We start from the raw sequence: 24,324 nt of genomic DNA on the forward strand, positions 1-24,324 counted from the left end.
TTAACGTCACGTTATGCGACGTCATAGTGACGCCATACGTCGCGACAGTTTGGTACCTCTGACGTCGTGGTGACGTCACACGGGTACATCATGACGTGGTGATATTCTGCATCACCAGTTGGACGCCGATGGTCGCTTATGGCGTTTCGTGGGGCATCTCAGGATTTCGCCCTAATAAAACTCCCGCCATCCCGGCGAAGCTGATAGTTTTGACGCAACAAGCGTCACACGGCGGGCGCTAAGAATGGCACAGGCGCGACAAACAGCTTCGGTGACGCGGAGAGGCCGTTTGTGCCCGGCTGCTTCATTCCGCGCTGGTCTCGTTCGTATTTTCTGTGGGTTCGCCGGCCGGGCCGATAATGTTCCGGCGACATTTACTTTCTTGTCGCTCACAGATAGCATAGTGCGACCGTCCTTCGCCAGGCGTCACGCACTGCGACAGCCTGCCGCCGCTTATCGGCTCCCGTTGAAGCAATCGCTTGCCATGCCGGCTGCTTTCGCGACCCCACGAGAGGACCTGCGAAGCTAGCCCGTGAGTACCGGATTCCTACATTCCGTTCCCATCCTGTCTCGCCTCGGGTTCGCGAGGTCGACCTTATAGAGATCGGCTGGAATATATCTCGATTAAAGTTGTGGTCGTGTGCGAAGGCTATCGGTTGTTTTTTGGGAACGTTTACGAGCAACGTTTGTGCGGACGGACAGCGAATTGTTTTCGCATCGAATGGGGAGGTGCCGTAGTCGCATCCGCGTCGTTCGGTTGTTTTCAGGTTTGAGGTCGTGGGCCTACAGTAGCATTCTTTTTTTTTTCTTATTTATTCTCCCTTCACGACCTCGCTTAAATTTGTGGCCGATGGATGGGTGGGAGCATTCTGCGGACTTGCCAAGCACTGGCCTGTTCGAATCGCAGCACATCGGGTGTTGACTTGAGGTGAAGTTGATTTTGCATGCCCACGGCTACACAATACGGCCCTGAGACAACTAAACAAACGAGAAAAAAAACGCGAGACCAAGTGTTTTAAGCATGAAAGCTATAGTTTAGTGCTTAGTGTCGAATTCACTGCGTGCACCTCGTTTCCAGCTTTGGCGTTGTTTCAAGTGCATAGCTGCTCGCAGAGCTTCTTCTGGCTTACTTGAAATGGCAAATGCTTGAGCATTTTTTTGGCAATTCGTGATTACTTGCATAAGTTATAGTGCACCAAAAGAACAAGGGCTGACAGGAATGATGCGGGAACAGAGTTATTTTGCTTTTACGCGAACGCTTTCTTTTTTCTAGGGGTCGTGAAATCGATACTTAATCTTGGTAGCAGGATTTCCACGGAATCGGTTTACTGCAGAAACATCAATCGGGTGACATTACACAACGCTAAACGACCCTTCAGTGAATCCATAAAGCCAGTGAATAGACTGCATGCTATGTCAAGCAGCGTTGGTGTTGCGTCGCTAGCAGTCGTCTCAATTACGCTGCGCTTTTGGCTCAATGTCGACCGCAGCACTGTACCACGCTGAGTAAGAGCGAAAAACTCGTGCAAACGCATAGCGTAACATACTCAAACGTTTTCATGTATCTGACGTTCATTAACTGCGTTCAACTTTTACAGCGAAAGCTGATATGAAATAACAACTCGGGTTTCGCGCAGTGCCTAGTTGCCCGCCGTCGCCGGTGTCCGTAAGCACATTGCGCGAGATTAGGGGAAAAAAACAAAAAAACTAGTACCTATGACACAGTGTTGCTCAAATCCGTTCCGCTGGGTGCCAGCCCAGTATTCTACCACTGAGCCACGCCAATGCTTGGAACTTGCCTTGATGTTGCGAAAGCAGCTGCGTTAATACGACTTATAAAGCGTTGTAAAACAGCGAAAAAACAGGCAATCGTCGCACAATGCGAATAGCGTAACGAGTAGTGTGCAGTCCAATGCTCGAACCTATTACAAAGGCTTGTTTTTGTTCAGCTATTGACTGTGGCGCATAACCACTTCAGGCATAATTCCTCATCGTCGTCAGCCACTGCATGAACAATTGGCACATAATTCCGCGCAAGTGTTTGGTGGATATTACGTTTCTCAGAAAAAAAATGACAAAAAATAGCATAGCGAATGCCGGCCTACTACCCTAAATTTTTTATTATTAATGCCGTAGTAAGCATCAAGCAAGTGTGCTTGCAGCAGTCACCCAATGAGTGTTTAGAAAACAGTCTGAAAGGCCGCTCTTTCAGCTTTGGCTGTGATTGTGCTGTGATTTCCGCGCAGGTCTGGCGTTTTTTTTTTTTTTGTATACGTCACTACTGACATGACGTCCTTTAATGCATGATCAGCTGCAACAATCTTTTGGGGAGAATACACGCTTCCTTAGTGCATACCAGGCGCCAATTTCTTTTTTTTTTCACGCTTATCTACTGGGCATTGTTTTCGGCTTCAGATATACGTGCTTGCACTTCATGGCAAGTTGTTGGAGTTACCTTAAAGAAAGAACGAAAAAAAAGCTTTCAAAGTGGAAGTTTGTCCAGACTAAGGATAATACACTAATTGCTGTTGGACACCTAATTTGGCTGATTAACCTTTTTTTCTTTAGTCTTCTCAATGGACAGTTTGCAATAATCTGCAAGTCTGCCTTCATGTAAGGCATGTTTTCCAACCAAAAACTCTCGTTCACAGACTGTTTTTCTCGCTCATTGTGCAGCGAAAACACGCGAGTACAACAAAATGTCACTTCTACGAATTCCACCGATGGCACGCGAGTACAACACAATGGAGCGAGAAAAGCAGTCTGGGAACGAGAGTTTTTGGTTGAAAACAAGCCTTACAGGAAAGCGGACTTGCAGATTACTGCAAACTGTCCTTTGTGTGCAGCAGACATTAGAAGAATTCTGCTGCTGAATGATAAAAATAACGTAGATATTTGTATCTACGCTTTCATTGATATGATTGATATGCGGGGTTTAACGTTCCAAAACCACCATATGTATATACGCTTTCCCACGCTTTGACAGCGTGGCAGCTAGGACTCAACGCGAGCAATGCGTTGTAGCGCATGCGTTGTAGCTTCAATTGTCCTGTCTCTTCGTTCATGCTCTGTCGTGCTACTTAAGTGTAACCATGCATCCTCAACAATTTAACCGCCTGCCAGTCATTCAAGAAAAACTCGCATTCCTGAATGATTCCCGGTGTCATTTGCTGCTACCAGCATGGCTCTGAAGAAAAAAAAAACAGCTTGCATCAAGCCATGCAAGACTTGAAACATGGAAACTACGATTCTGGAGACAGATTTACCTGGTTGCTTCTGGGTTGCTTCTAGGCCTATAACCCGGGTTGTGCAGATCGTTTAGAGGTTGCTGCTGTATGTCGTTGCTAGGATTTAGCTAGGTGATGCTACAGGTTGGTTCTACGTTGGTTCTCAGCGCAGCCAGGTTTGAGGGAAACTGTGCACCGGCAGGTTCCGACGCAACATGGATGTTCAAAGTATATATAGAGAGAGAAACGTTTTTGTTCACAAAGACATAGAGAATGAGGGCGTGGGAGGGACCCCTAGTCCGGGGTCGTTAGGACGACTCCAGCGATGAGCCGGGCCCGCTGTATCAGAGCTTGGAGGACCTCGGGAGCTCCATCGCAGAGAGCATCATCTAACAGCTCCTCGTTACGTAAAGGGGAAAGGAAAGCAGGTAAGGGAGGAAAGATGTTCGCAGTGCACTCGATCGAGACATGGAAGGTCGTGGGCGAGTTTCCACGGTCGGGGCAATGGTCTGCATAGCACTGCGGGTAGAATTTATGAAGTGATACTAGATTGGGATATGTTTGTCTGTAGCTGACGTAACGCATACTGCCTCCTCTCACGAGAAAGATGGCGGTGGGGAGCTCTAAGTGCGATGGACGTTCCTGTAGTGACGAAGAATGCCGTTGTAAGTAAGAAGAGGATCCCCCACTCCGAAATGGTCGCCTCGCCTTGCCGGGTCGCCTGGACGAAAATTTCGCGGGCAACAGCGTGTGCGCGTTCATTGCCCGGCAGAGGCATGACCAGGAGTCCAGAGTAACTGAACGCGAAAAGTACTGTTTGACTCAACGGAATTTGATTCAGAATTTGGTGGGCCACTCTTGGGATGCTATGTCCTGATAAGAAGGCCCGACATGCTTGTTGCGAGTCCGTCGATATGTAGACTTCACTGTGAACACGGATAACGTATCGTATCGCTTGATTGACTCTAAAAATTTCGCCGTGAGCGGCATGTGTCCCACGCATTGCAGCTGAGTCCTGAAAGGAATCGGTGCCATCTAACACTATACCGAGGTGTAACCTTTGCGAATTCGGGCTGTGTCCATGTGAAAAGTATGCGATTCCGGAATGTCTTCGAGCATACGGCTGAGGTATCGTACGCGGGATTTGCGCCGGCCCTTGTCATGTTGGGGGTGCATGTTACGTGGTAAGGGATCAACACTTGATATTTTCCGTATCGCAGACGATAAGGGCGTGGGGCAGGTTTCAATCTCAAGTGGTGGGACGGGATATCCGAGGCGTGAGAGGAGATTGCGGCCAGTAGGTGAGAGTATGAGGCATTGGCGCTGATTGACCCAATCTGCCTCGATCAGCTCGCTTAGTGTGTTGTGTGTCCCCAACTCAAGAAGAAGACATGTAGAAGTGTGGTTTGGAACGCCATGGGCCAGCTTTGTCGCTTTGCGGATCATGACGTCTATGCGTAGTTGTTGCTATTGGGTCAACCGCTGGAAGGGCAAGTGATATGTCAGCCGGCTGATCACGCAGGCCTCCACCAAGCGCAGCAGGTCTTCTTCAAGCCCTGAGCGCCGATTTGAAACCCACCGGATCATGGACAGTATTTGGTCAACTTGTCGAGATAAAAGGCCAAAGGTGTAGTTTGCTTTGTCATCCGCTTGAACATGTAGTCCAAGGATGCGGGCACGAGGGACATGTGGTATGGGTATGCCATCCAGGTGCACAATAATTGGGGGAGGAGGGCTACTGCTTCGGGAGCGAAAGACGATGAGCTCTGATTCTTTAGGAGCACATTGCAAGCCTCCTTTTTTAGGGTACTCAATGACAGTATCCACTGTTTTCTGCAGTCGGTACTGGATGGCTCCATCAGAGCCCCGTGTCGACGAGATAGTGATGTCATCCGCATAAATAGCATGAGCGACATCGGGGATCTGGTCGAGCAAACGGGGAAGCCCTGCCAGTGCGTTAATAAATAATGTAGGAGAAAGAACGGAGCCCTGTGGTGTCCCACGTTCTGCAAGGTGAATCGTACGAGACCGATGCACAGTGGCCGTTCGAGACCATTTACCGTTCGAGACCATCTCGTACGACCATCTCGAGGCCGTTCTCGAGACCATCTCGTACGAGACCATTTGCACAGTGGTCGTTCGATCACGAAGAAATGGTCAGATGTAGTTATACATTCGAGTTCCACAATGCAACTCTGCTAGATTGCGAAGGGTGAGGTCGTGTTCAACATGATCGAAGCCCCCCCCCCCTTCAAATATAAAGCAATGAATGCTCTCGTTTGTCAAATATAAAGCAATGAATGCTCTCGTTTGGGCGCGAGAAGGAGGCCCTAGGACTTCCTCCCGTAGCTGGAACAATCAATCAATCAATCAACCAATCATTTTATTTCCTTTAGATAGGGTGGAGGATAGGACTAAAAGCTCAAGAGCTTCACGAAGTCCTGACCCCGTTCACAAGTTGAAAAAGTAGCAGGAATGGCAGTCAATCATGCACAACAAATATTAAATAAACATATAGGTATAACATCACAAAAAAGAAATACAAAAAGGTTGTGAATACAGTGCTAATATAAAAAGAAAGTAGTTCAAATGTATGGTCATGAAGTAACATGAACATGAAAAGCAATAATAAAAAGGAAAGAATGGGCATAAATTCTGAGAGATGTATCATTGAGGATAATGTATCAGTTGGGCGAAGTGTTTAATCTGACAGTTTTGTTTAGAGGAAGGATCAAAATCTTCGCGGTTTAAAAAGTTTAACAAAGAAGGTAGTCTGTAGGACAATGATTGTTTGTCATAAAAAGTTCTTAGGGTGGGTACAGTCCAAACTTCTTTGTGCCTGGTGAGTCGAACACTTGTGTTCACGCTAAGTTTAGAAAGATTTATTGTGGTATTGGTACCATGTTTGACAAACTCTTTATAGCATAACATCAGCCTGTAATTGTACGAGAAGAAAACTGGAAGAATATCATATTTTATAAAAAGAAGTTTTGTAGAGGACAGATAGTGTTCAGCCGCAATACGTCGTACGGCCCTTTACACCTTTGGCCGATAGATGAGCTCGGTATCCGAATTGAGAATGTGCAAAGAAGGATTGCTGTTCTAAGAAGGGCTGGAGACGTCGCAAGAGTACATGCTCCATCAGCTTGCCAATTCAGGAGGTTAGGGATATGGGACGCAGGTTGTGAACCTGAACTGGTTTGCCGCCCCGCCGCGGTGGTCTAGTGGCTAAGGTACTCGGCTGCTGACCCGCAGGTCGCGGGTTCGTATCCCGGCTGCGGCGGCTGCATTTCCGATGGAGGCGGAAATGTTGTAGGCCCGTGTGCTCAGATTTGGGTGCACGTTAAAGAACCCCAGGTGGTCGAAATTTCCGGAGCCCTCCACTACGGCGTCTCTCATAATCATATGGTGGTTTTGGGACGTTAGACCCCACATATCAATCAATGAACTGGTTTGCCCGGCTTGGGAATCAGTGGCGTGTCGCCACGCTTGGGGAAGCGTACCTTGGCGCCAGTATTCATTGAATATGCTGGTGAGGTGGTTGGTATCCGTATCACTTAGGTTGCGGAGTGTGGTGAACCGAATGTGGTCTGCTCCCAGTGTCGTGTTACGGTGTAGATCTTGTAACACTACCCGTACTTCATCAACCCTGATATGTGCATCCAACAATTCATTTCTCTCGCCCACGTGCGGATAGTCAGGGTAATGCAGTGTTGGGCCTGTCGGAATGAAATGTTTTTCGAGCTCACTGAGAAATCTCGAGGGGTCGTCCCGATACTCGTGTATTAGGATGCGTAACTGTTGAAATGATTTTGTTTTCGTGGTGGTGGGGTCTGTGAGGGATCGAAGAATTGACCATGTTTTTGCGGTGCCCAATGTTCCTGAAAGCTGGTTGCAGAATTCTCGCCAGTTATTTCTCGTGAGGGTCACTGTGTATTCTTGAGATTCCCGCGTAATTTCATCTATTCTTTTTCTCAGTTTACGATTGAGACGTTGGCGTTTCTATCGCCGTGTCAGCAGTCCTCTCCACGCGTCCCAAAGATGAAGCAAATGTGGGTGGATGTCTGGTGTTTCGGTGGTAGTATATAATGTGCGCGTGGTGGCCTCTATATCTGGAATAAGAGAGTCAAGCCATCGCTCGTAACCTTGCCCCTCGGGCGGGTCCCAGCAACGTTCCCTGAATTTGACTCAGTCTGTAATGCGTGAACGTCGCTCGGTCCTCCGGGCACCATTAAGTGGTAGAATGGTCGCAACAATATAGTGGTCGCTGATGAGGTGCCCCTCTAGAGGACCATGCGCTTCCACTGGGCCCGTATTGCGTACAAATTGTGAGGTCAGGACAGGTGTCACGTGATTTACTGTTGCCAATACGAGTGGGGTGCTCTGGGTCAGTTAGTAAAGTGTATCTCATGTTACAAATGTAATACCACAAGCGTGTTCCTTTGGCCTGCGATTTGACATAACCCCAAACTGTATGTGGAGTGTTACAATCCCCGCACACCACACGAACCCGTCCAAAACTCCCAAATTCTGTGACAAGGCGGAGAAAGCAGTGCGTACGAGAACGGGGGAAACTGTACACGTTTAGTAAAAACAAGCTTTCACTGCTTGAGCTTTGCATAATTATTTCGATTATTTGGTGAGGGATGTCACTACTAGTGGTATGCACGCGACATGTGACATGTTTCGAAACTAGGGCTTTCACAAGAAGAGAGGCACTTAAAAGCGTGTTGTAGCCTGATAAAGAAGGCGGACAATTTGGTTCTTGCAAGTGGATAACATCTGGAGTGTCAGTGGATGCGGCTATACGTACTGCTGCAGGGAATTCCACTGTTGGTGGAATTTCCTGCAGTTCCTTTGCCACACCACTAGTCGTGGTGTGTCACACGACGCCATCTTCATCGCGGGAGGAAACGGACTCGCATTGGATGTAGACGGCCGAGAGATTTGATCAAGTTTAGTCTCGGTAGTTGGCACGGTGGTGGTACGTGCGAGCGTGCGTTCTATATACATGACCGGACGCGCTCCATCATCTCAATTTGAAGGATTTCTATGCGGCCTTCTATTCTGTCGAGTGCAGCCTGCATACTGGTGCCCATTTCTGCTACCAGCGCGTCCATTTGCTTTCGCAGGCGTTAGCAACGCGCCTCCATGTCTCGACGTAGGCGTGCTATTTCCGCGAGAGGATCAGGGGTCGACGATTTAGGGATCTGAGGGGACGCGGTGGGGGGAGTGATTGGAAGGGCGGAGCAAGCTGGGGGGGGGGGGGGACCCTCTACCTGACCTACCTCCCGAGGAGCCACCTTGGTTGCGTTCCGTTCCGGGGCCCGCTGCTGCTCGGAGAAAGCGTGTACCTCCTTGCCAACAGGTTTGCTCTGCAAAGCATTCTTGTGGGATTGTTGTGTAGATGGGGAAGGAGCGCGTGTCTCCGGTGGACGCCGTGATTCCTTGCAGGAGCAGGAGCGGGACTTGGAGCAGGAGTGGGACTTGAGGCGAGTACGGGATTGGGAGTGGGTCTGGAATTTGATGCGGGTCCGGGACTTAGAGTGGGTCTTTGACTTACGACGCGATTTGGATTGGCTCTTGGAGCGCGAGTTTTCTGCCTTCGTCGGGTGCGCGAATGGTGGGACTCGGCTGTCTTGCTTCATACGGTATGGTCACTGGATGGTTGGACTTCACGCAGTTCATTTTCGAGGGCTTTCCGCACCCATGCATGCCTTGTTGAGTGCCTGCCTCTCACACCGAGGGCAGTTTGGATCCGTCGTAGGGTGAGATCTGTCACAGGATTTGTAGTGGGGAGTGCACGGATGCGACTGAGTGGAGTTATCGGTGCCTCACGTCAGGCATATGACAACGTCTGGTGTAGGACAATGGTCATCCCAATGGCCCAGCTTGTGGCAAATCTTGCAAACCACTTGTAGGGGGCGATGGGGGTAACAACGCAGTTAGGCCCCGTAGAAGCGCACGTAGCGAGAGACCTTCAGTCCTTCGAAAGTGGCCAACGCAATGTTGGTCTGACCCATCATGCGTGCTTGAAGTTTTGGGTTGCAGGAGCCACAAGTTCATCTACTAGCGCGGACGACGACGTACAGGGCACGATGCCAGGAACAATATCCTTGCAAGAGCTGTCCGGAGTCGCAAGGTATGCTGTGATGGGATAAACACGCTCACCGAGTCTCAGCTCCCGCATCCTGTATAACACGTCGGCCACATGATACCGGGGCGTGCTGATGATCGCTAGGTTTTGCAGTGGTCACAGTCGAAATATGATGTCTGTTACAAATAAAGGAGGAAGAAGGGGTTGTGGGAACGAGCACGAGTCACGGGCGCTGGCTCACTCAGTTGATCCCTTGACACTCAATGCAGCCAGACGATCGGGTCTGGGTCCCCGTCTTCGTTTCTCACACTTCGTTCTGGTGCCAAAACCCGCCCGGTCGTCTGGCCCTCGACTTCGACAATGGGCCAACACCGAGTACAGCGCGGCTTCTACCAGACAGCCATAACAAAGGACATTTCGATGCTCTTTCGATGCTCGACATCCTTCTGGTTGACTCCACGACCCCCGCTTCCAGACTCCAGGAACTCCTTGCAATTATCGTCACAAAACACGCCCACATAATGAACCTCGAGAGAAAAATCCCGGCTTACCTTCACTAAGAGGACTTGGAAGCGGACCTGATCACAGCCAGTGATTTTCGAGGATAAAGTCTTTTGCGCTTATGGAAGAGCCCGTCGCGCAACCAAGTCATGGCCGCCAACCCCACCAGCATCAGCTGCTGTCACTACCACTGCACTTTGTAAGCCTCTCACATTCACGTCGACCCCACCACGACGTTGTCTTCGATCAGCCTTTCGACCCTTGTCGCCTCGACATCGATTCCGGCAGCTACTTCGTCTGGTCTGTCGACTCTTTGCGCTTCGACGTAGGAGCAAGCCGCAAGTTCACCTTCGACCAGCCTCTCGATTCCTCTCGCTTCGACGTCGCAGAAAGCCGAGACTCCACAGTCAACCGCCCTCACAACCCTCTCGTCTCGATGTCGCAGCAAACAGTGACTTCGTCTTCATCCAGTCTTTCGACTCCTCTCGCCTCAACGTCGCCGCAGGCCGCGACTTCGCTTTCGACCGGCTTCACGACCCCTCTCGTACCGACATCGCAGCAGGCCGCGACTTCGCTAGCGACCAGCTTCGCGGCTCCTCTCACCTCCTCGTCGCTTCAGGCTGCGACTTCGCTTTCGACGGGCCTCACGACTCCAACTACAACAAGTTTGGGGTACACACTGAAAAACCCATCGCTTTCCACGTGATACACGGCGCTTCTTTACAAGGACTTGTTACTAAGCTATGTCGTAGAGAGTTCGATCGCCAATAAAAACCCCGGATTCATCTTGTGCATAGACTACAAGGACCCGGTTTCTCACGGCCTGAACCACAGCTTGCGAAAGCAGTTCCACGTCTCAGACAGGGCAAACGCATAAACTATCCCTCACGCGGCACCATGAACTTCCAGAACATGGCTCATGAACAACACGTGGAGCCCTGCTACTCGTCCTACACGCGCCTGAGACCTGATCCTGGTAGTAGGGTCTCCAGTTAGTCTCCCCTGAAGCCCAAGGAAGTCGGCGATCGGGAGTGCGAGCGGAAGCGCTGCTACGAGCCACACTCAACCAGGGTCATCCCCATGACAATCTACGACGCCACCGAACACCACAAGATGATGGCACCTGACGCCTGAGACCTGCGATGGATGTACGAGCACCACACCGAACAGCTTCAGCACTACGCTACGCACCTCATGCAGGAAACAGGCGGAAACGAGGATTCTCGCGAAGCGGGGCACACTGTGATCGACAAGTCGTCGGGAGACTCCTGCAATGATGCCCCACGTACGCCACCATGGCTGAGAATCTCGCGCCCGTAAACGTAAGCTCATTGCATGCCGTCGTCCGAGATGCCGTACTGGACACCAATAATGTGCTATCAGCAGCAGCCCACGTGGACGAACCTCCGCTGCCCTCGAAAGTGGACGAGATTCCTATTCTTGGAGAAATCGCCATGCGAAGAAACCAGGACCCATAAGCATCATCATTGTTCTCGTTGAGCGAGGAAGAAGAATCGTCGCGGATTTCGGACTCTTCATTCAGCTCGAAAGCACCTGTGAGCCAGGCACGCGATCAGGACCAGCTGACAGCCGAAGTGGTCAAGCGGAGCATATTCGTGCAGCACCTGCGGAGGCTCGACATGAAACGCCAACAACAGCCCAAGGATAACGATGATTATCAGGAAGCTTTCCAAATGTACAAGAGCAGACTAAATTCAGACTCGTTCTACTACAAGCGACGCAAGAAGCGCAAAAGCTCCCAGTATGACCTGAAGATGGCAAATAACGTGACGGTGATGTCATCTACACACTACATATTGAAGACACGGCTTCCCCCTCAATACAAACCACCACCTCGATTAGCTTCATCGTCATTGACAAGGCCCTTTTTTATCGCTGTGTCACACCTTCTGGTGGATTCACTTAAAGCCTGACATGGACAAGCACTGACGGATCATCTCTGGAAACGCTGCCGAAAGGAGTGCTTGTTGCTTCCACGTTCGGGCCACAAAGCGGCACTGAAGGCACCACAGCGACTTCAGGTCAGCGACGTTGTCCTGGTGCACGACGACTCACCGCCAATATTGTGGAAGATGGCTCGCGTAACCGAACTGCTTCCCTGCCGCGACAACATCGCACGAGCGTGCCGCCCGAGGTTGGCATCCGGCTCCATAATCGGGTGACCGGTGCAAAAAACTGTGCCTTCTTGAAGCAGGCAGTATAAGTTTTTGTGTGGCCGCGGGAGTGTGTTGTAAATAAAGGAGAAAGAATGGGCGGCGGGCACGAGCCACAGGCGCTGGCTCGCTCAGTTGATCCCTTGACCTTCAACACAGCCAGACAATCGGATCCGGGTCCCCTTCTTCATTTCTCAGAATGTCTTCGCGGTCTTTGGTAGTAAAGCCAGCAGCACTCTAGAGAGCGCTGACGCGTTCAGGGCGCGTCCATCTATCCAGGCAAAGCGCTCTATGAGGCCGTTTAATCTTGTATAGGAGGTCGAGGCAGATGCTGGTTCGCACTCTGCTTGCGCTGAGAGACGCCCGGGATGCTCTCGCTTGGTTGGGTTTCCATGTGGGTGTTCATTTTGCGGGCGCGTCGCTTCTTGATGACAGTCTTCCAATAGCCACTTGCATCGTCGTCATCGGAGTAGTCAGCAGGACAGTTCGAGGTAGCATCGTCCTCCATTCTTTCCCCAGTCAAAATGTCATTTTGCTGTCCGGAAGGAGAACTGGTAAAAGCTGGATCAGAATGTCGGCCCCACGGTGTGCGTCTCGGGCGTTGTGACTGCCGCGCAACGCCCGCCGGCGTTCTCCGTCGCCGACGACGACCTTTGCTCATTGGAAGACGGCGTTGTGGTGGTTGGATGCTTCATCGACACAGAGTCGTGAGTTGGCTGAGAGCCCTTCGCACTGATGCCTGCTTCAGGTCCGTAGTATGGGACGTAGAAACCAAGCCACAGTAGCAGCAGCCGTGGGGGAGCCGTCTCAGAGCGTCGGACGGGGTCCCACGCATAAATGGATGAAATATCAACTCGCTGCGACAAGCTTAACTTCGGTGATGTCACGGCCACTTGCTGAGTTGAAAGGTACCACCAGTTAGGCGAAAAGTCTCACCGTCAAAAAATGCCTTAAAGTATAGAGACTGTTATGAATCGGAAGGAAGGTCGCTGATGGCATCCCACCGCTGCCACCAGTTGTTAAGGGTCGGAAGAAGAAAGTTGCAGATGCAACCGGGTGGAGGAACTGAACGCCGGCCGACAAGAGGATACGAAAACAAAACAGGTTTATGGCACTATTTACACATATTTACAGAAAAGAAAGGTTAGGGGTTTCACAACCCACGAGCGTCGTGGTGGAACCGTTACATGGTTCAGAGCGACGTCCAGCACTCTGCGGCGTCGTTTTAAGCCCTGTCGGGCTCCTCTTCTCCGAGTGGAACACCAATCACACACACACAACAGGTGAGGGGGACGAACATGCACGGTCCACGTGAACGTCCAATATTGAGTTGTGAACACTGCACTGCAAGGTGGCGCCAGCAGGGCTCTTCCTCGTCGTGTGTGTGCCGCTAGTCGAGAGTTCCCACGATCCGGACAGCATACATCAAAGGGTCCGCGATTTTGTTCGCTCAATTAGCAGGGTGATTTGTGGTGGCCGCCGCAGTCTCTTCCAGGAAGATGCTTTCTTTGTTGTCCTCTCTGGAAGTGTTTACGATGTCGTGGCGACACGACGTCTCATCCTCCGGCTAGCAGGGACAATGCCTGGGGGGCATAGGCAGTCGGCCGGTCGGCTACTTGATTGAGGATTAAAAGAGCGCCGTTCTCCCGTCAGCTCTGGCGCCGGTCACGCCAGCTTCCCCGTCGCCCGACGAGTCGCCGAGGGCATCAGTCACCGCTTCATGGCGTCTGCCCAGATGAATTTCCAGGCCAAACTTAATAAGACTCACGCCAAAATCAAGCGTTCGCACCTCTCACTGATCTACGGGCACATCGTCGGACCAGCGTTGAATAGTGGGATATCTGTGGCACATATATACCTTTTATGATGATAAGTTCCTGCGATCGGCTCACACGAAATGATGATGATGATGATGATGATGATGATGATGCCCTCGTATACATGCCACTCGCCCACAAAGAGGGTTGGAACGATTGACTAAACAGCTTCGCTCAATTCGAGTTGTTCGCTCTACTTGCGGTCACTATTTGTAGTGTTCGTATAACGTCAGCCCAATGCGAGGTCAATGTTGTTTTTGTTTTCTAAAGATGCTGCGTTACCTATACCTACATATCGTGGCCTGCAGCTGCCACAATCCGCTGTATAGTAAAGCTCGACAAGTGTAGCGCTGCAAAGCTCCAGGTCGCAGATTCTATTTCTCTCCACTGTGGACGAAAACCAACGGAGAGGAGGCGGGGATACGAGAACACTCATGTACCCACATTAAAAGCCTTGTGCTGTGGGAACACCCGTGAACCGCGGAGATTTAAGACGATTTTTCGCGCATGAGTAAGTGCCCTTTCAGAGTCCCAAAAAGCGCCATTCTTACTGCGAGACGAAGCCACCAGAAAACGCTGGTGGAGACGCCACCTTGAGATTCTCGCACCAAACACCGTGACGCCCTGGATTTTGACGGTGTCTACTGGGTCCTATAAAAAAAGCTTCTAATAAATAAAAATTAATTTACATTGTCATCTGGACGCGCCATAGGCCTGATCATATGAAATTTCCGAATATTTCATCGATCCCATGTCGCGAAAACTCGAGAAGTACATTTTAAAAATGATGACGTCATACGGCAAAATTTTGGCGCGGAATTTAAAAATGAAACTTTGACATTGACGTTCTCTGCAAATATTAAACGTATGATATAGTGAAACATATAGGCGTTAGAATTCACAGAGTACACTCTAAGAAAGAAACGTAGCATTCGGGTAGTAGTTTTCCTACAAAACAATAATTGTCATCCGTCATCTGATTTACGCGCGTTTCCTTTCTTGAAAAGCAGGCGCTGGCCACTTTCCTGTCGGGAATGCCATGTCACACTGATAACGAGCACTCCATTCGCGACTGCGAAGTACCGGAACCGTGGTGATAGCACGAGGAAAGTACTCGAAGTAGATGACGATTATTGTTTCGTAGCAGAAACACCCCCAAAGTACTCGATTTTTTTTTCTTATTTTAGAGTGTACAGTTCACCAGTCTACACCAAGGCGTTGTTTCACTTCAGTGTTCCTTTAAAGAAATTGCACGCGGTCAAAACTAATTTCTAATGTCATGATAAATGCTATAGTATATTGCTCACTGTTGGGCAGGTTGGTGGATGTTGTAAATCAATCGTCAATTTCGCGCCAAAATCGTGACCACACTGCAAACGAAGCACACACACATAGATACGCCCTGTTTATGTGTTTTCATTGTTTTCAGTGTGGTCGTGATTTTGGCGCGAAATTGACGATTGAATTCACACTACATGACGTGCCTCGACACATGGAGCGTGCGGCGGATTTCGGTAAGATAATGGTAAAGAGCTTGAAGGACGCTTCAACTTCGCATTCAAGCGTGGAACGCGATAACGTAATCGGACCCCGCGCACGTCTCCGGATCTCGGTTCTCCATCTCAGTGCGTACCTCAACCATGCCTTAAGAAAACCTATGCCTGCGCGCGTGACGTTGACAATTTCAAACTATCCTGGAATGTTATACCACAAGTGCAGTCGTTAAGGCCCGCTACGCCATAATTGTTCCTTCTGAGAATCGGCGATGGGCCCACTGCGCGCTCTTATAGAAACACACGAACATACGCAGCTGCTCATTTAGTTGATGATTTTACAGCTGATGATCGTTAGATTTCTCTCAGTGCTTTGTTATGAGCGAGTCTTTCAAACCCTCACTCGTCGTGCCATGCACGTGTTTGGCACCTTTTGAAGGCAGAACATTCACATGTTTGACGCTTCTACCATGCAATAGTACATCCTTCCACCGCACGACATTCATATAGCATCTTGAATTGACCGTGCCTTTGATTGACATTGTAGAGAAAAGGACGAGCCGCCGTGCCCATGGCGAAGCCTGCCCGTCCACCTCTTCTTTATTCCGAATGCACTGTTCTCCTCCTAATGATGACAGTGGCACTCTTAGTCGTTCACACAATATTTAACATCCTCCACACCCCCACACTGGTGCCTGACGATAAAGAAAACTCAAGGCTCACACGAATTTCGAGTATAAAATTTTCGTCAGTATTAGTAAGAGTTCTGCGTCAGTCCTTGTAGAGTGTCCTCCGAGTCTCCTGCGCTTGATCTTCCAGCGGCGTTTTCAGTGCTTGTGCTACTTTCGTTCTGTTGAGTGCGTTGACATCAATGCACCTGTGTTCTCGCTGAGCAAGTTTCCTTGACATGAAAGCTCGCAGATAAAAATCTTCCAGCAGGATCTTGTGAAGCTATCTCTGAGAGACCTCTTGCCTGCGGCATTTACCTTGTAAGCCTCGGCCTTCTGGCTCCGCTTTCATCTGGTCCGTCTCATTCGCAACTGTGACACTGTGCGGGCATTTCACGAATTCGCTGAAATATGTGCTATGCACAATCCTTTGAATATTGGCTTCCGCAGCTTTCTCGAAGAGCTGAAGCTTTCAGCCATCCATGAGGCTTGATTTTGTGTCGTCATGGCCTTAATTTCTTCTGTTTCTTCTCGGTTTGTGAGCTGGCCTTCTTTTTCCTCCGTCGGGCACTTGGACACAGGTTGAGGAGGGCTTTGTAGCGTCCGAGTCTGCCAGATTTCACTTGGACGCATTATTAGTATCTCGTGAATGGCGTTTTAGATCTACTAAGTTTTCTTCGTTCTCAATCATGGGAATACTTTCCACCTCGAACACCGCAGTTGTTGTAGACTTCTTGTCAATAGCTTGATGGGTGCAGCACGCTGATGACATCTCTAACGGCGCGGAGGAGGAGGCCTTCTCTGTAGTTGAAGTTCTAGTTGTGTGCTGCCATTTTCTCCGTCTATTTGGCCTGTGGTAGTTCTAGCTTATGTGCTGCCATTTTGTCCCTCTATATGTGCTGTGGTACACTCATCCAAGTTCTGTGGGACAAGATGGCCGTTGAAGACTTAATTGTTAGATTGCGGTGACAATGTCGGAGAGAGTACATTCTTCTGGGCCTCCGTTCTCATACGTTGTTGTATTAAGTCTAGGTGCGTCTGCCGAGCCTTTAATGTATCTGCGATCTTATGTTCTGCTCTGACCCTTACTAGAATAATCTTGTGCTCGTAAACGTCGGCTTCCTTCATCTTTGCTTCCAAGTGATCGGTGTCAACTGCATCCTTTACTTCTTTGTTGATTCTTTTGACTTCCTCATACAGCTCAATCAAAACTCGGTGAATACGTCGTAACTCTCAGATTGGTGGGCAATCCGATTGGTGGGCTCTCAGATTGGGTGGACGCAGGTAATCGCAGACGTTCGACGTCTGCGATTACCTGCGTGACGGCCTTGCGTGTTTGACTCCGCCTTTCGTAGAGGGCCTCCATTATCCGGTCCAGTGTCGGAAACGTGAGAAGTCACTGACCGGCCGTGTCACGAGGCGAAGTCGGAGTCAACACGGCATCCATCGCAGAAGGTTCACACAACGAATATCCATCACTTGTCGGGCTGTCGTTCTTCACGATCTAGTGCATATCAGGCCCTCGTCGTGAAGGGCGAGTCAGTACTGAGCCGGAGAAGACGTGAGGGCTCCCGTCTCGCGAGCCTCCAGACGATGCTTGCACTCACGGGGCTGCGCTGTCAAGGTGTACGTCGTTGACATATGGACTGCCTTCACTTGTGAACGTCGGGCCGTCATCGTGAAGGGCGAGTCAGGACGGAGCCGAAGTAGACGTGAGGGCTCCCCTATCGCGAACCTCCGGACGATGCCTGCACTCAAGTCAGTCCATGGGTGCTCCTAGTAGTCTTAGTTGCAACCGGAGTCGTGCTCCCGGGTCACAGCGGTGGTTAGGCCTCGCACATCAGCTTTAGCCTCGGCTGCTTCACAAAAAGTCCTCGAGGCTACGACTGTGGTCAAAATTCGTGAAGTCCACTCCGTCTCACCTCCGAAAGTCCTTCCTCCCGGGTTTCGGCACCAAAATGTGGAGAAAAGGACGAGCCGCCGTCCCCATGGCGAAGCCCACCCGTTCACATCTTCTTCATTCCGAATGCACTGCTCTCCTCCTAATGATGACAGTGACCCTCTTTGTCATTCACACAATATTTAACAGACATATTCGGACAATTTCTAGCCGATAGTGCCAACAGGTAGTAGATTACTTGCCTTAATATGGAGCGACATACTTCTCAACTACTAAACTTTTCTTTACTATAGTGGGTCCCAAATACATTCTCCTATGACTAATCGAAGATGAAAGCTATCTCCTTTTTAGGGGCGAAGCTCGTTATGGCCTGCCTTGTGCGTCTCTAGTTGTAGTGCGTAACCACCGGTGACACATACCCGAAAGAGTGGACCACCCCAAAAATAGTGGTCCTTAGAATGTCCGCTGGATGGCGGCACTTGTATATGATGAATACGTGATAAAAATATGTGAGATGGCTGTACTTAGAGTTTTCACTAGATATACGAATGGACGAACAGACGGACATACAGATGGACGGACTGACTGACGGACGCACGTTCGGGCAGACAGACAGAGTGGTGGACGCACGGACGGACGGACATACAGATGGACGGGCGGACTGACGGACGAATGGATCTATTAATTGATCCTTCCCAGCTCTCGTACGAAAGTTTTCCGCACCTAACGTGCTACTGAACTGCCTTTAGCATTGCAGGCGTCGAAAACCTCCTGCACCTCACTTGGATTTGCAGTGCTTCCGTGATCGCAAACCCCCCCCCCCCCTTCTTGGAAAAGCGACTATGTCATGTCATGGCATCATTGTGCGTCGCTACCTTATGTCATCTCATGATAATTTCCGAAATTACAGTGATATGTGACATTAGGTAATATTTAGCGCAATGTATCGCAAGGACGAGTTGGGAGGACACAACACGTGCGCTAACTTTCAAACGAAAATTCTGCAGATCCCACAGACCTTGGGAATCGACGTTACGTGAAGCACGCGAAGGTGTGTACAAATGTTGTACGCGCAAACATATTTTAAGCAGTCGCATGTTTACTATTGCGTGACGATGCCAACAGCAATATGGATAATAGCAGCACCAGAAGCGGTAACTTAATATGAACGCTTCCGCCGGTGAGAATGACGGCCCTGGACACTGCTAGATAAATTAGCTTTAGTGGATGGCGCTTCACTACATTTGCCGTTGGGCCGACGTGAGGGCTGTATGATAGGAGTACGCATGTCGCATCAAGACGTTGCAGCAGTCACTTTCAGCTCTTCTTTTGTCGATAGTTATAGCACGAGAACCGAACGACGACACAGAGACAACAAGGACACGAAAGTCTCTGTGTCGTCCGGTTCTCGCGCTATAACTATCGTCATGTCATACCAACTAGCCCAAGCTGCCACACTTCTTTTGTGTTCGACGCTTGCCCCATTTCATGTGCTCACCCGTTTAATTGAAACGAAACTCAACCGAAGCTCCACGGAGCATCTTTTCTGAATTAGAAAAGATGTCTCGTGGAGCTTCGGTTGAGTTTCGTTGCAAGTGTCAGCCGAAGACTGTTATCTCGTCGCATTACAAAAGCAGAAACTAATCGCCCCTACTTCAGAGCGGTATCCGTTCAAATAGCGTCGGCGACGGGAATTTCAACGCAACTGCAGGGATCCTATAAACCAAGGACGTCAGTATTTTCAGCGCACATTTCTGTTGTTTCAGGACACGCGTTTGTCGCGAGTACGAAACCGGCACTGAGATAGTTCTAGCAAGACAATGTGGTCCACGGGCCGACAAAAAGATAAATGTAGGGGAACAAGAGGACCATCGACAGCGTCGTGCAACCGGGGGAACGATAAACCAAGCTGCAGTCACTGCTGTTGAACGATAAGAACTGTCTTACTGACGTATGCGGTGCTGCATGTGTGTTTCGTTCTCTTTCCATAGTGCGCCTATTATATTCTTTCATATCCACTTTTTTATTCTCTCTCCTTCATCGCTCGCTAGAAAGTGTGTCACGAGTCCTAACAAGTGGGAACAAGGCTTTACATGGATCCATGTTCAATCACAATATCGCACTCCTTGGGGCGGACCAAAAGTCCTTGGTCTGCCCGAAGCGCTATTGCCTGATTAGGCGAGTAGCTCAACTTTCTACATGTTTTGAAGAACGCAGTCCGGGACAGCTGTGTTTTAACACGATAGCGTTAATAGCTATATAGCTATATAAGGGAAAGAAGTGTATACTTAAGGGCTCGTTTTTCCGTGCTTTGACACAATAATAATGAAATCTAACAGGCAATAATGCCAAGGTAAGTATAAAAATGTTATTACACCAAACTGTAAGGTAAAAGTGATGAAAAGTGAGTATATATATATATATATATATATATATATATATATATATATATATAATTTGCTTCATATGTTCGTTCACTTACGTTGTCGTGACTATAGAAGGGCACACCAAACGATTTCTCCAACTAGCAACATAACGCAAAATAAGAAACGCACAGAATGAACAAACCTGAGTAGATATGTTGTCTTGTCAAATTAATGACAATATGAATAGTAACCACAATTTTTTACAAGAAATGAAATAAACTCTGTGCAAGCAATGTTTCACGCAGCAAACAGTTGACTATGTTTTTCAATTGCCCCGCTTTCGAATCAGTGCAACCTTTAATAAAAATAAGGCATCGCTCATGGTCATGCAGCAACGTGTTCACAACTCACTTGACAACTAGACTGCAGAAACGACGAAAATTGATTCACTGGAAGCTTTTGTTCTTGTTCACCTTCTCTTGTGGATCATACCCAATGTGGTGGATTAGCCAGGAATTGAGCGGTCTTATTAAATGTTATGAAACTTCTGAGTAAGGCAAGTTATAAAATTGAAAAAAAGAACACATTACAAATTTTAAATAAAATTTTCAGACCCGCTAAAATGTATAGGTAAAAGTAAAAACTCTCTTTCATCAGATATAAATAATAAACTACGCCAGAAAATTATATTCAAGTGGAATTGCACATGTGTGTCTGTGTGGTGGCCGAAAAGCATGCCGAGTGTCGAATAAAGAGTGTAGGTCTGCAAAGTGAGTTTACACGCAAATCGTTCTTGGGTTAATTTTTCACCTAGAGAATTTTTTTTTTCCCCCTAGAGAGCGATTTCTCAGAGACGTACCTTCTGCGAATATTTCTTCGGGATCTTTCATAGACTCCAAAACTACTGCTCTCCCCTCCTTCCATCTCACCCTCACCCGCGCATACCTTACGGCGAATCTTCGTGTCGTGCAGTTATAGACCGGCCATCCCTCAACTCTTGTTGTTTCAACACGCAGGTCGCGATGAAAAACCCACCGCAGCGCGAGCACTTGTACAAGATCCTGGTCATCGGAGAGTTGGGCACCGGCAAGACCAGCATCATCAAGCGCTACGTGCACCAGTTCTTTTCACACCACTACAGGGCTACCGTATCCTACTATACAGCATAATGCATGAATGTTTTCGCAGCCTCTGAGTACGGGACGTTGTGTCTGGTGGTTAAAGAAACGTCAAAATTCGTCCGAGTTTCAACCTGCTGACCTATTATTAATCATGCAGACAGCTTGAAAACAGAGTAAGACGACGCCAACAGATTTTTTTTTTAATTTTCGCTTTGTTGTTTTTGCATTCTCCTCATTCAGAGATTGTAACACAATGCAAGCCCTGCTTTAACCTTAGGAACTTCTCTAGCGCTTAACGCATAAAATTTCTACGAAATGAACAAAAGCCAAGACAGGCGCAATCTTTGTCCGTTTTTTTTTGTGTGTGTTTCTACACAAAGTATAAAGAAAGATGTGTCTGAAAAGCGGAAACCTAACCACAGCTAACGTATGGCGGTATTAGCTCTATTAAGAAATGCACAAGCACCCCTCCTCCCCCCCCCACACACTTTCCATTCTATTTATTTATTTGTCGCACGTCTTTTTTTTTCACGTTTCCATCCAACGTTATTGCCATCCTTCCAGTGCATGGGTTAGCAAACCAGGAGGCTCTCTGTTCGAGTTAAACTGGATTTCCCTTCGCCCTTCATTCTCTGAATTTTACGCATTGTGTTATATTATTGCACTGTCTTTCACTTCCCTGATGTTCCACGCTTTACTTGCTTAAATATGCTTGTCTCTTAGACAAGGTTTTGCTGCCGCACCGATATTCATTATTCAGTAATTATTTGTTTGCTCAAGGTCATTGTGGTATTTTTGTCGCATATCAGGCATTGTTGATTACTGCAAAGACTTCACGTCTCTGCGCTGGTTTGTTTATCGAAAAGCTATTTGCGGCTTTTAACAGTAACTGATAGCAAACGCGCTCCTGACTGCTGTCCTCAGTCCTTGACCCGAGCTCCGTTCAGATTGGCGTCGACTTCGCTCTCAAGGTTGTAGAATGGGATGAAAATACCCTCATTCGTCTTCAATTATGGGACATCGCCGGTAAGTTGTTTACAGGTTACCCGTGAAACGTGTACTCGAAAGTAAGAGCGGTTTCTCTTAAATTGAAGCGTAATAAACTGTTTCATTTAAGAGTGATGAATGGCAGTGTGTGAAATGCATCATGAACGAAGAACAATGTGCCCCGTTGTCCCGTACTAAACGAGTAAGTATGTGTTCCTGAATAACATGTAAGCTGCCCGCAGAGCCATACGAAATCTCTCTAAAGAAAAGGTCAGATTATACGCAAAGGCGAAGAACTGAACGCGATCACAAATTGGAATGGTACAGGAAGTAAGGCGAGCAGCTGACTCCCTTAGGGTCCAATCAGGCGTAACTCAACATACTCAAGATTTAGAGACAATAGTTTATTATGAGAAACTATGTTGGAGACATCAATATCTGGCGCCATCTCTCGGGCACAGCAATGGCGTCCTGTTCATAACTGAAAAGTTGGCTGGAAAGCAGGCACGGGCATCGGCAAGGGGTTGTAAAAGCGGCGCCTGCCCCTCTCCAGCCTCATCAGCACTTACATCATCTAAGTTACACCAGTGCTCTCTCCCTCCCCCACCCGCGATGCAATACTGGTTTGCACCACCCAGGAGAAAATCCTGCCGACGATCACATGGAAGTAGACAAAAAAAAAACATTATCTGACGAAAAGACTAGTTATCGGAAACGATTGTCGATTATATGCAACAGAGACCAACTGGAGCATCCAGATTAAATTGCAGTGTCACAGTAAAAGGCGCGTGGCTTCCCACACCTTCCATTGGAAACAGACGGGGTCCATGGTAAAATACTAAACACTCTGGGGATTCCACGTGGTTTGTAGTGCGACACTGCATGTAGGCTTACCAGAATGTACCAGTCAGTTCATGCGATACATAACCGGGAGTCGTTTTTTTTTTTGTAGTTAGCTTTTTCGCCAGATAATTTTTTTTTTGCTTATTTCCCATTCAGTTACGGCAGGCCACCACTGTCACCGACGAGAGATGGCAATAAATGCACACGTCCCAAAATACTGGTCAGGAAAAGACGGGGGGCTATAGATCGAGACCCAGGGGGCCGCCGCGCTAGCAGACCAGTCCACTAGCTTGATCATGGCTCCCCATTCGCACTACAATTTCTAATAAATAAACTTTATTCCTTTCTGCTTATGGAAACACTAGGGTAAGGGAATGCGGCCGCTTCAGCGAGCTAAGCGCTTTTCATGTCGTATGCTGCTTCAAACGTTAAGTGAGAGCGCTGCAGGACCGTAGCAAGGAGTTTTTTTTTTTTTTCAGAAAAGGCCCACTAGATGAGTCTTTAAACTTTAAAAACATATTTTTATTATTTGTCATCGGTAAAATACCCCCCTCCATCCAAGTTTCGGGAAGGCCCAAGCCCCTAGCCTCCCCACGGCTACGAGCATGGCAAGTACGAAATCTGAGTCGTGTATACTGACCTCTGTCGCGACCGCGTTCGTTTGATCAACGTTCGCAGTTTCTACCCGAGACGCAGCGCTTCCACCGACAACCCCTCATGCTCCTTCACCTGACGAAGCCGGCCTGCACAATTCATCTCTGCATGACCCGCTCCCGCCTGCTGCCTTCACAGAGTTTTCAGTCGCACGTAGAACATACGAAGAATCGATTTTGACTTTATTATGAACATGAAGGTGAATACGGAAATGCGGCTCAAGTGTTCATATTGTCAATATCGCAATACAATGCTCAAAAACGAAACACTGACAATGCTACGTGCACGGAGACTCGCCTTGGTGGCAGGCCACGGCGGCCGCATACCGAAGTGGCCGAGAGAGAGAAACGGAGAGGAAAGACACGGAGGTTAACCAAGCTTGGTTGATGTGCAAGGATCGCCCGTGTACTTACTTATATGAACGAGCGCACCATTATATTAGAGTGCTTCGGCACCCTACATCATATCCACTACCC

The 24,324-nt window shown here is 48.7% G+C and overlaps 1 protein-coding gene across 1 annotated transcript in view; it reads left to right on the plus strand.

Moving 5' to 3' along the window:
* The first annotated feature begins 354 nt into the window (after positions 1-354).
* Rab32 (RAS oncogene family member Rab32) overlaps positions 355-24,324 on the plus strand; it is a 29,468-nt gene continuing 5,498 nt past the window's right edge. Inside the window, exons 1-3 of the mRNA XM_037421440.2 lie at positions 355-532; positions 21,260-21,391; positions 22,312-22,390. Coding sequence (XP_037277337.1) covers positions 21,266-21,391; positions 22,312-22,390 — 205 coding nt within the window. The 5' untranslated portion in view covers positions 355-532; positions 21,260-21,265. The remainder of the gene's footprint in view (positions 533-21,259; positions 21,392-22,311; positions 22,391-24,324) is intronic.

The sequence above is a fragment of the Rhipicephalus microplus genome, chromosome 2 (assembly GCF_043290135.1).
Source record: "Rhipicephalus microplus isolate Deutch F79 chromosome 2, USDA_Rmic, whole genome shotgun sequence".
In the NCBI taxonomy this organism is placed as follows: domain Eukaryota; kingdom Metazoa; phylum Arthropoda; class Arachnida; order Ixodida; family Ixodidae; genus Rhipicephalus; species Rhipicephalus microplus.